Here is an 11,544-nt window from a genome sequence, read left to right as displayed (position 1 = left end):
AAAGAGAGATGAGAAATGACAGAAGACAGAAGAGAGAAGAGAAAAGAGAGAAGAGAAGAGTGAGAAGAGAAGAGAGGGAAGAGAAAAGAGTGAAGAGAAAAGAGAAAAGAGTGAAGAGAAAAGAGTGAAGAGAAAAGAGAAAAGAGAGAAGAGAAAAGGCAGAAGAGAGAAGAGAAAAGAGAGAAGACAGAAGAGAGAAGAGAAAAGAGAGAAGAGAGAAGAGAAAAGAGAAAAGAGAGAAGAGAGAAGAGAAAAGAGAGAAAGCGAATAACGCGCACGGCCCCTGATGCTCACCTTGAGCAGGTGCAGAGGGTAGCGCGGGCTGAGGAAAGGCAGGCGAGTCCACGATTTGGTTCCGTGGGCTCTCGCTCTCTCCGTCGCTATCGTCGGACGAAGAAGATCCGAGAGCGCGTCGGTAGTGGAGCGCCGTGTTGATCTTGCCGTGCATCTGAAGAAAAGGCACCAGACCAAATGTCGCCCAGTAAAAAACGGGAGGCAACGGTCACGAGCGAGGAGGAGAAAAAGAGACAAAGCGGAGAAGCGAGGGGAGAACGAGAGACAGGCAGAAACGGAGGAAGAAAGAACGGAAGAGAAAGAGCAAGACGCACGCGGACGCGCGCCCGAAACTTAGAAGCAGGGAACCGAAAAGGCAGTGCACGGGGCAGCTGTTTCTGTGGGAGCGCACGAGGATCAAATGAGATGGAACGAATGAGATTGAACCAAAAAGATGGAACGAAAAGTGAAATGAGGCGAAGAGGCGATTCCGGTTCCGAATTGTAACGAGACAGGAGAGAAACAGGGGAGCGGTAAGACGCGCCAGAAAGTCATAAACGTTGTGCGGCCGCAAGCAAAAGGACTGAAAGAAACTCACCCCCTCGTACGCATCCGTGGTCAACTGTCTCCGTCGACGTAACGCTGCTTCCACCTGGAAATCAACCCAGAGACGTTTCTTTGCCGGCACATTCTCCCTCTTGGCGCACACTGCATGCGCGCTACTGTCGGAAACCAGACGACGCCCGCACTCACGTCAAGACGAGAGCATCTGACGAAGTCAATCGGCGTCTCTCTACAGAGAATGAAATCCCCATCAGCATGCACATCAAGAGCACAGATACTCGTCCATATATATATATATATATATATATATATATAATATGGATATTTCCATACGTAGGTGTGGATGCATGCATACAGATAAACCGCTTTCTTGCTGTTGTCGCTGTAACTGCGTGGCTGCCTGTCGTGTCTTTCAAGGCCATTTCTAGGGCAGGGAGGCAGTTCCTTCTCAAGTTGCTGGCTGTCCGAGACCGTCCCCCCACGGCGGAAAGGATACACACACACAAGAGGCGCGAGGGCTCTTGTGCGCTCGTGGCACGAGAGGAAACCAAATATCTCACTTTTTCCGGACATCGCCGCTCCTCAATTTTCAGCTTGAGCTTCAACTGCTTGTCTGTCACGTGCGGCAGCAGCGTGCCGACCAGGAGCAGATCTGTTCCGTACTGTTCGAGTGCGGCGTAGAACCTAAAAACAGAAAGACAAGAAACCGCACCTCGATCTCACAGAGAGGGCGACGCGCCACCCTCCTGTGTAGCCTTGTGCGCCGCGCTCGGAAAACGCCCCGCGTACAGCTGCCGCTCGTGAATGAGGCGAGCCCAACACTCAGACGCAGAGACGGGTTTTACGCGAATCTCTCCACAACACACCGGAGACTCCCGTCCCCATGCGCAGCAACTCCGCACCAAAGCCGGAGGTTTCCTCGGTTTGGCTCTACAGAAATGTGGGCGAGACGTGAAATCGACGTCGTCAGAACACACGCATCGGTGCGATTACCGACCGCGGAGGCGCACGGTACAAACTCTCTCCGTTTCGCACCCATCTTTTACATTGGGAACCAAAGGTGGCGGGGGGGGGGGGGGAGGGGGGGGGGGAATGCACGCGTTTACCTCTGCGTTTCTTCGGGTGTCCACCTTTTGCCTTTTGTGCTCTTGTACGCCCCTGCGTACGGCTGCAGCGACAGACCGTTCACGCCCCCCGGGCCACCCTCTTCCACCAGGCGCCTTCGCCCGTTGAAAAGACAGACGCACGGCGCCGCCTGGCCGAGACCATCGAACAAACCCAAGCTTGCCCCACACCTGAACGGAGGAAACAAAAGCCAACGGGTATATGTGTGTTGCTCTAAAATAAATGTCGGAAGGCATCCAGAGGTCGATACCTGTGTGAACAGGACGATCGAATACAAATGTGCAAAACAACGCACACACGTCACTCGCTCCGATCCCTCACCTGCCTGCGGATTTGGTCAGACACTCCACACGCACACACTTCCTCAGACGTGAGGACGCCTCGCCTTCTATGAATGGATGCCTCCATCATGGTGGACATCACCTTCTGTCTCTCTCTGCCTGTCTCGTCCTCCCCGTCTCTGTCTCGTCCTCTCTCTCCTCTTTTTCTCTCTCTACGGGCACAGATTTTTGTGTGCACATGCACGCAGTAGCCAGAGACACGATTCCTGGTTTTTTGCCTTTGGCCTTTTTGTTTCGCGAGTGCCCACGCCGTTTTCCCCCTCTCGCGCCGCCGTGTCTCTCGCGGCAGGTGTCGCCTTCCCAGGCGCCCTGGGCTGTGCCTTTGCGCTCTTGTTCCTCACGTGCAAACGGGCGGCTCGAGTTCCTCGCCGCCTTCGGCCATGACCAGCTGCCCGTCGGCGTCGAGTCTGAGCGCTGGCGCCGACCCTTGCCCCGGTGTGTCGAAGAGCGCGCTGAGGTCTTTCTCCGCGGTTCCTTCGTCTTCTTCTCGCCCCTTCCTGTCCCCCGCGGGAGACGCCGGCGCCAGCAGCGGCTGCAGAGCCTGGTCCGCGCCGCTGTTCAGACTCGCTGGCCCAAAGGCGGGGGGCGCCGAGAAGAGAGAGCCGAGAACCGAATCGAAAGACTGAGAAAGACAGCGACCGCCAAAAAGGAGAAACCAGAGCGCTTTTCACAAGGTCCGCAGCGCCCCAGAGAGGAACGGAGCAGCCAAGACCACCAAGGCGACCGCGAGGGACAGACGGAAACGGAGATTCAAAAGCGGGTGAAAAGACATCGACAGTCCACAATGCCAGGCCCCCGAGTTCTTCTTCTCTCCCCCTTACCTCGTCTGCTTCTTCTTTCTGCTCCTCTCTGCCCCCGTGCTTGCCACTTGCTCCGGCCTTCGCTTTCGCCCCAGCGTCTTGGCCGCCTCTAGCGGAGCTGGGCGGCCTCCGTTTATTTCGCTGAATGAGATCCCAGAGCGTCAGCGGCCCTGGAGAACGCCCGCGCGCGTGACAGAACGGCGACCAGACAAGATGAAACAGGCGTGAAAAGGCACCGAGACGTCCACCGTCTAAGTGACGAGCGAAGGACGCCGAGAAGCGGAGGCGGCAGCCACAGTCACGAACCGGGACAGGTTGCAGGACAAAGCAGGCAAACAGCGACTGCGACGCACGGAGAAGCCCGCCACAGAGAGACCAAGTCTTCCCCAGACATTTTTCCCTCGCTTCTTCTCACTCTGTCTTTGTGAGTAAAACGTCCAGATCTCTCCGTCTCACCCGCAGAGCGGCCATCGGAGACAGCCTCGAAAAACACACCAATCTCACAAGCATTTGATGGGCTCCTCTGGTCCTTCCCTGACACGCCCCGGATTCTCCCTCGCCTGCGATATGTATGCAAATATATACATTTATATATATATATAAGTATATATCTATATGAGCGAATGGCGCAGGGCGTGCCGAGTCGAGAGGTGAGAATCGTACCTTCTTTTTCAACGATGGAGGCAGGAAGCGAGAGCTGCAGCAGTTCTTTTCCGTCTTCTCTTCGTCTCCGGGCACGCGCTCTGGAGCTCTGCGTCGGGCAGTCTCTCTTTTTCCTGTTGGCATGCGTGTTTCTCGCGCGCCCTACTTCTCCTGTCTCCTCGTCCCCGCTTCCCTTCGGCTCCCCCGCTGTTCCTGTGACCGCACCCGGTCGCCTCTGGCCCCTTCCGGGAGCGCCCTGAGCGGCCCGGTCTTCGCCCCTCCGCTGAAAAGACGAAGAAAGCGACGCTTTCCGAGTCAGTCCTTTCCTCGCGGATGTAGAGTGGCTGCGCGAGGCCGGAACGAACTCCTCGTCGCTGGTGTAGTCTCCACCTGCAGAAACAGAAACAAAGCGCGCAGCGAGAGGCTCGGAAGGCGAAGGAGAAACAGGGGCCACGCCCGTGAGCAAGAAGTGGTCTCGCGCACCTTCTCTTCAGGATCCGGAAGAGAAGAGCCAGCAGAATGGGGGGGAGAGGGGGGGGGATGCGCGCGCGACAGCGACCGAATAGAACACGGCAGCGCGAGAGGAGACAAAGGAGACACCCAGGGTTCCCTGCCGCCCTCCGCAGAGGCACAAACACAGTCAACGAATGGCGGAAGGAGCATTTACATGTCATGCAGGTGGTCATCGGAGAAAAAAAATAAACTGTAGATTTAGCATTCATCTACAGCTACGGAAACTGTCGTGTTGAAACAGCGGTAGACACACGCGCGCGACAGGCCCTCTGGAGCATTCGCGCCGCTCGGAAACTTCGGCAGCCGAAGACGCGCATCCGAAACCTCAGAGACGCGAGAAGAACCCTCACCGAAAAACAAAAACACGTAGTTCGTGGAAGCGCGTGGTTGCGGCAGCGAAGTCGCCCGCGTAAGCCCTCCCGTCCCCGCAAAGTGAAAGCTTACTTTCTTCCCACTCTTCGTCCTGTTCTTCTGCCTCGCCTTCGTCGACATCGCCTTCATCCGGTGCCGCCTCGTCGGACTGCCGCGCGTTCCGGCCGCTCGCACCGAGTCGACATCGCGTCACGAGCTGGGGAGTCTCCGAGGCCTCGTCCTGTCCCTCGCGGTCGCGAGCTCTCGTGCGCGTCCGCGGATGTTCCCTGCGCTTTCCGCGCCCAGCCACGCTCCGAGGGCCCTTTCTCGGCTCGGCGCCTTCGCCGCTGCTCTCGCCCTCGCGCTCCTCTGCGCTTTCCGCATCGCTGTCTCCATCCGACGCTGCGTCCTCGCTCGTCCTTCTCGCTGTCTCTTCCGCCCGTTCTGAAGGGCTGCGTCTCTCGAGTGCCCCGCGGGAAGCGGCGCGTGCGCTTCGCCGAGAAGGCAGAGGCGCACTGTGAACTTGCTCGGAGACGAAGTAGTCCACTCTGTCTTGCATCGCTCGGTCCCCGGCAGCGTACGCGCTGCGCCCCCGCTCTTCCTCTCGGTCTTCGTCTCTGCGGCCTTCTTCGCCGTCGAATGGCGAGTCGAACTTGAGTTGGTACATCACCTCTTCTGGCGGGTAGGCCAGCGACGCGAGAGCTGGATGGGCCACGGGGAGCCCCTGTTTCCTTGGGCCGAAAGTCGGTTCCGACGCAAAGGGCGAAGGCGGGGCTTTCGGTGAGAAGGACGGCATGGACGACGGCGGAGGCGTGAACGGCACAGAAGGCACCTGGTTGTGGCTGAAGGCCTCGTCTTCGCGTCTCCACTGCGCCTCCGGAGTCATCATGGCGCTCGCCACTCCACGCACTTCCACTCTCTGGGGCCCCACTCGGCTGCCCATGGAATAGGTCGTCTGGCCTACATTAGCACTGGAAGGAAGCGGCGACGCAGGGTAGACTGCCTGCCGCTCGCGCCCGTCGACTCCAGGCTTCTCAACGGACAGCGCCCTGTCTCGCTCGCCGGCACGCATCTCGCCGCGCTCCGGAGTCCCTACCCCACCGCCCGCGCCCGATTTCGGATCCGCCACTCCAGCCCGGGCCACCGAGGAGACGAAAGGCCCCGAGACAGGCTGCTCGTCGCTGCCGTCTCCTCGCCGCTTCTTCAGCGGCGGAGACGCCGAATCGAGTGAGCTAGCCCGGCCTCTCGCGCCTTCCTCTTCGCCGGGGGCCGCTGCAGCCGCGGAAAACGAAGAAGGCGAAGCAGAGAAGAGCGCCCGAGACTCTGCAGGGTAAGGCGAAGGCTGAGACGGCGCGCCGGAGTCGCCTCGAGCCTGCTCAGGCGGCAGACGCGCGGGCCCAGAAGAGCCCGGACCGGACGCAGTGTGCGAGAGAGTCAGGTGCGAAGCCGTGTGGCCGAAAGCGTCGAGGCTCTCTCTGTCTCCTCGACGCTCCTGAAGGGAAGACGCAGACGAAGGATACGCGCCCTGATAGCCCTGAGCAGGGGGCTGGTGTCCCGGCCCCGCTGCGGGTTGGTACGCGCCTGCCTGGCCCGGCGAAGAATAGGCGGGAAACGAAGAATACGCGGCAGACGCAGGGATCGAAGGCGAGGGCGCCGCTCCTGGTGCTTGCGGGGGGCCCGTGGACGGGTTCGGGCCTGCATGCGGGGCGGAGAACGCCAACGCAGGGTCAGCGGATGCCTCTTGTCTCCGTGCATGTTCTTCCTTTTGCTGCGCCTGAAGTTTCTCTTCGTGCTCGCGTCGCCACGCCTCGTTGGCCTCCTTTGCGCGCTGCTGGAAAATCTTCTTCTCTTCAGGAGACACCTGGCGCCACTTATCGCCGATGAACGTGTTCTGTTCGCTGAGCGACGTTCCGCACTCGATTCCTTCCTCCTTGCACTTTTGCCGCATCTCCTTCGCGAAGAAGGTGAACGCGGTGTACCCTCTGCCACCCTTGGCCTGGCCGCCTTCGCCCTTTTTCCCGCCTCCGCCAGAGCGACTCTTCTTCTTGGCAGCCGCGGGAAACTCGGCCCCCGGAGCGCCTCCCTGTCCTTCCAGCGGCCGCTGCGGGGCCCTCGCCACGCCCGCAGTCGCCCCAGGCACGGGGACAGAGGCCGAGAACGGCGAGGGATGGCCCTGGGGCTGCGGGATCCGCGCAAAACCCGCAGAAACCTGCGCGGCCGCCTCGCCAGCCTGAGCAGCTGCCTGAGACACGCCGTCCCCGGGGAGTCCCCCACCGGTCGAAGGGTTCGGCGGGGCGCGCCCCCCAAAAGAGACAGGCCCGTCGGCGTGCACGCGCGTCGCGGGGCCTGCGGTCCCCTTCCCGGCGGAAAGCGGAGCCGGCTGGGCTCGGTCGTCGGCACCTGCCTGCGCGTAGACGCCTCCAGGGAGGGCGCTCTTGGGCGCAGAGAACGCGGCGAGGGACGGGTGATGCAGGCCGCCCCCCAAGACCTGGTTGAACGTGAGATTTAGTGCGTGCTCTCGGAGGGGCGTGGCCAGGCCGGGCCCGGGCAAGGCCGTCGCGGCGGCCTCGGCAGCCCGCTTCTTCTCGGCTTCTGCCTCCTTCATCTTCCGGATTTCCTCTTCCTTCTTCATCCGCAGGCCTGCCTGGCGATTCAGCTCCTCGGCCCGCCGACCCCACTCGGCCTTCTTCTCCTTGCTCAGCTGGTGCCAGAAGCGCGCGACGAAGGACGTCTGTTCGGGCAGCGTCTCGCCCTCGAGCCTCCCCTCCTGCTGGAGCTCTGCGCGTTTCTCCTTCGCAAAGAGCGCCCAGCCACTCATCCCCATGCCTTTCCTCGAAGGCTTCTTGGCAGCCGAAGCCGCCGGCTTCCCTCCAGGTCCGCCCTGAGCGCTGGCCGCCCTGCCGTCGTCTCGTGCCGCGTTCACGCCCGCGAGGCCCGGTGCGAGAGAACCCACAGCGCCCAGCCCGCGCTCGCCGCCGGCGCCTTGGGCGAGCAAAAAGGGCGCCGCCCCGGGGGCCAAGAGGCCCGACGCGACCGCCTGGGGGACCCCGGCGCCCGGCGCCAGGCCTGACAAGGCGGCGACGCCTGGAGCGGGCAGCGTCGGTCGCGAGGCCGAGAGGCACTCGGTGAGCTGCTGGGAAAGCGTCGAGAGAAAGGGTGTGCATGCGAACGCCTCCTGGTCTTTGAAGTGCTTGAGGAGCTTTTCTTCCACAGCCTTCGCCGTCAGGTCCCCCCGCTGCGCCTGCTGAGCAAGCAACTGGATTTGCACGTGAAGGAGCCTCGGCAAGTGCGGCAGGTAAGGCAGAAGCAGCGGGACACACGCCGTCAGCCTCGGCGCTAGTTGGGCGAGTCGCAGAAGCGCCGCGCGCCCGGCCGCAACCACGTCCGCCTGGACCTCCGCGGTCGCAGCTTCCGCGCGTTGGGCTCGAACGAGACACTGCAAAATGCTCAGGGGTGAGGGCCCAGCGAGGTCCACCGGCAAAGACGCACACCCGTCCGCAGGAGGATGGGAGGGGGTCAGGGGATTCCCGAGCAGCCCCGGCTGGGTCCCGCCCTTCCCGAGCGACGCGGAGGCGCTCGCAAATGCAAGGGACGCGGGGGTTTTCTCGCCCGAAGGCAGTCCTTTGATTGGCTTGGACAAGGGACGGTGGAGAAAGTGAAGTCGTTCCTGGTGGTACGTGACGGAAATCTCCGCCAATACCTCCGCGAGAAGGACTTGAACCAAGTGCTGCTTGACGGGCTTCGGCGTGGCGGCCGAGAGGAGCAGCGCAGGCACCTGCCGGTCTTCGTGTCGCTCGACTTGCCGAAGAAGCAAAGACAAAATGCGCTCCTGACGCAACTTCTCCTCATCGAAAACAGAAGACGCAGACGACGGCGAGCCAGCAGTGGACGAAGAAGAGGTCGAAGGAGACTCGCTTTTGGAAGCCGGAGAGACACCGAGGGCGGCGCTCGCCTGCAGAGAGAGAGATCGGTGTTCCCCCAGGAGATCGCGGAGACAGCGAAGGAGCATCGTGCGTCTTACCAGCTGCTGTACCTCGGCTTCTTCTGCCTCTTCTTCCTCCTCCAAGAAACTGAGAGACGACGCACCATCGCCGCCCACGCCGGACGCCCAGCTCTCGCCCGTGCTCTCTTTGCTCTCCTCACCGCCCGGCGAGGACGCAGTACGCAAAGACGACTGCCCCAACAAGCTGTCAGCCGAAGCTGAAGACGTCGCACCCGACCCCGAAGACTCCAGAAGCGCGTCTGGCTCTCCAGAGACGGCGCCGGGGGACGGGACCGAAGGCGAAGGAGCGAGGGCCGCTGAAGGTTCTGCGCGCAAGAGAAAAAGACGAGAAAAGCGGGCAGTGCGAAGAGAATGAAACGCAAAAGAAAAGTCTTCGAGCGCACACAAATCTAAAGGAGCGTCGCAGCCACACCAACACGAAAAAAAAGACGAAAACAGGATAAAAGCCCAAGGAAGAAAAAGAACGAACAAGCGGTCGAGGAGACATGCTTTCCGAAAATATATACAAATATATATATAGAGAGAGAGAGGGAGAGCGACAGAGAGAGAGTGAAAGGCACAGACGAGCCTTCAGCTCGTTGGCGTTTCTCACGGCCACGCTTCTGCCCGTATCTCTTCGTTTTCCGTCCTCACCTGTTTTTTCCCTCAGGTGCCTTGCAATCTGCTCTGTTTTGGCCAGATCATTCGCCACGCCCCGGAGCGCCTTATACAGGACTGACCGCGCGGCCGAGCTCGGCCTGCAGGACAGCTTCATTGACAGAAATGGGTGTGCGGCTTCCCACGCTAGTCTGGGTTTCTCCGGCGCATCTCCCTGGCTCTCTGCCTCGCCTTTGTCTTGGTTCCTGCCTTCGCTATCTGTTGCACGCGTTTCCAGCGGTTCCTGCAGGCCGTCCGAATCCGTCTGCCCACAGTCTGGCGTTCCCCCGAGGCACGAAGCGAGACCTGAAGCCTCTCCTCGTTTTTCTGTCACATCCGCTGAGCAGCCTGGGTTTGTCTGTGTCTCGGGCTCTCTGCCGGCCGGCTGTCTCGGGATGCTCTTCCCCCAGTCCTGGCCGCTCGCCAGTCGCTCTACCCAGCTGTCTGCGACGCGGTGGGCGACGTGGAACGCTTGAAACAGCTCGTCGTGTTGCTTCTTCGAGGCGGCGGTCACCGCACCTAGCGGCATGAGGGCGTTCGCTTCTTCTTCGCTCTCCAGCTGCGCTTTTCTTCTGCGCTGCGTCTCTTGAAGATACGCACGCACCAGCGCCTGTTCCTTCTCTCGCTCGCTCTCGGCTTCTTTTTCTGGGCGCAAAGGCGAGGACGAGCCTTTTGGCGCGACGCCGCCGCTGCCGCGTTCGGTCGAAGGGGGGGGCATCGCAGAGGCAAACTTCAGGGCTACAGCGAGAGCCGCAACAGAGACGTGGAGAGAGAGAGAGGGATCCGCAACAGACGGGCTGCAGAATCCTTCCCCGAGGGTCGACGAGAGAGAGAAGGCGAGAGGGTCAACGGTGAAGGGACATGCGGACCACGCGAGCGGCCCCGGATCCAGAGGCACTGCCTGCTCAACGCCGCCGCGCACAGGCTCTGCATGCAGCAGAGGCACGAAGCGAAGAGGAAAGTCCTCTCCGCTCGGTCGGCAGTCCCATGTGGAACCGCCCTGCGTCAGCGTGCAGGCGCCGAGCGTCAGGGCAGTAGGCAGGCCAGAGAGAGACGGAGAGAGGCGGGCGGGGCCTTCGCCGAACGGCGTGACGATTTCCCCCGAGTTCTCGCCATTCGCGCTCCGCTGGGGCAGCTCTCTTTCGGCAAACAGCAAAGAGAGATCAGAAGACGGCGAGCGGCACGAGGCTGAAGGGCGCGCCGGTTCTCGGGAAACTGCGTTTTGTGCGGCGGTCCCGCGCTCGGGGAGCCTTCCACCTGGCGAACCATCTTTTGGACGGAGTGTCGCTGCACCAGAAGCAAGACTCGGCGCACTCTCCGTTGCTTCTGTGCCGGGACCGCTGCCTCGAGGCGGAACGCTGCTCCTCCTGTCTCTGCCATCCGCGCAGACGTGGGGAGTGCAGCCAGAGCGGCGTGAGAAAAGCGATGCCAGGGGAGAAAAGATGTCTGTGTGAAGGAGCGAGTGCGGAGCGTGAGTCGGACTGTCCTGGTCCGCTTTTCTCTGGGTGGAGTCAAGCGAGTACGAACGCGATAACGACGAAGACGGGATGGTGAAAGAAGACAAGTGCGATGGATGAGACAAAGAATCAAAATCGATTGTGTCTCGGGTTTTGACCAAGCAGCGAGCATTCGAAGAAAAGGAAAACAGGGAAGAACACGGTGCGTACGACGCTTCGCCTCCTTTTCCGGGATCAAACAGAGCAGAGGGAGACGGATACCTGAAAGAGAACGATTCCGAGGAAGGATCTGTGCGAGAGGAAAGAGAAGTCGGACGCGAGCTCTCCATATCGTCCAACACAGCGGGGCGCTGGGGCGATACTCCAGGCGGCATACTGTTAAGGCGGAAGACGGGGCATAAACGCACCGACAGGGGCAAACGGGGGAGAAAAGGCGAGTGGGAAATAGAAGAGGAAAAAGATTAAAGATGAAAACAGCTAAGGATCGGACGGAGAGGGGAGCTGCGCCATCTGTCGAACTGAGGCCGGCGAAGTCGTAGGATATGGGCACGATACAGCAACCGAACCTTTTGCCTTCGACGGGAAAACGCTCGCTTTTAGGGTTCCAGGAAGAGGAAGTCCTCTAACGGCAGTCTCCGTACGGTGGTCTGCGTTTTGTTACGCTTGGAGAAGCCCGATACACCGGAGACACACCGGAGGGAAAAGATTGCGATGCCACGGGGCTCCAGAAAACGAGGCGCACCCCCTGAGTAGCCTTCCGCCGAACAGTCGAGTAGTCTCCTCTATTTCACTTTTGGAAAGCGAAGATCTGCTTTCACAAGCATCGGTCTCCAGGCTGC

General features: G+C 60.8%; 1 protein-coding gene across 1 annotated transcript in view; it reads right to left on the bottom strand.

Moving 5' to 3' along the window:
• NCLIV_0211b (myb-like DNA-binding / high mobility group box domain-containing protein) overlaps window positions 1-11,079 on the bottom strand; it is a gene marked incomplete at both ends in the record, with an annotated part of 11,585 nt that extends 506 nt beyond the window's left edge. Inside the window, 8 exons of the mRNA XM_003882309.1 lie at window positions 295-448; window positions 1,398-1,521; window positions 1,944-2,132; window positions 2,645-2,925; window positions 3,125-3,273; window positions 3,767-4,135; window positions 4,703-8,917; window positions 9,246-11,079. Of these exons, the coding sequence (XP_003882358.1) occupies window positions 295-448; window positions 1,398-1,521; window positions 1,944-2,132; window positions 2,645-2,925; window positions 3,125-3,273; window positions 3,767-4,135; window positions 4,703-8,917; window positions 9,246-11,079 (7,315 nt within the window). The remainder of the gene's footprint in view (window positions 1-294; window positions 449-1,397; window positions 1,522-1,943; window positions 2,133-2,644; window positions 2,926-3,124; window positions 3,274-3,766; window positions 4,136-4,702; window positions 8,918-9,245) is intronic.
• Window positions 11,080-11,544: the final 465 nt, after the last annotated feature.

The sequence above is a fragment of the Neospora caninum genome, chromosome VIIa (assembly GCF_000208865.1).
Source record: "Neospora caninum Liverpool complete genome, chromosome VIIa".
NCBI lineage: Eukaryota > Apicomplexa > Conoidasida > Eucoccidiorida > Sarcocystidae > Neospora > Neospora caninum.
Note: the sequence above shows the minus strand (reverse complement) of the source record. Positions and strands in the feature narration are given on the sequence as shown.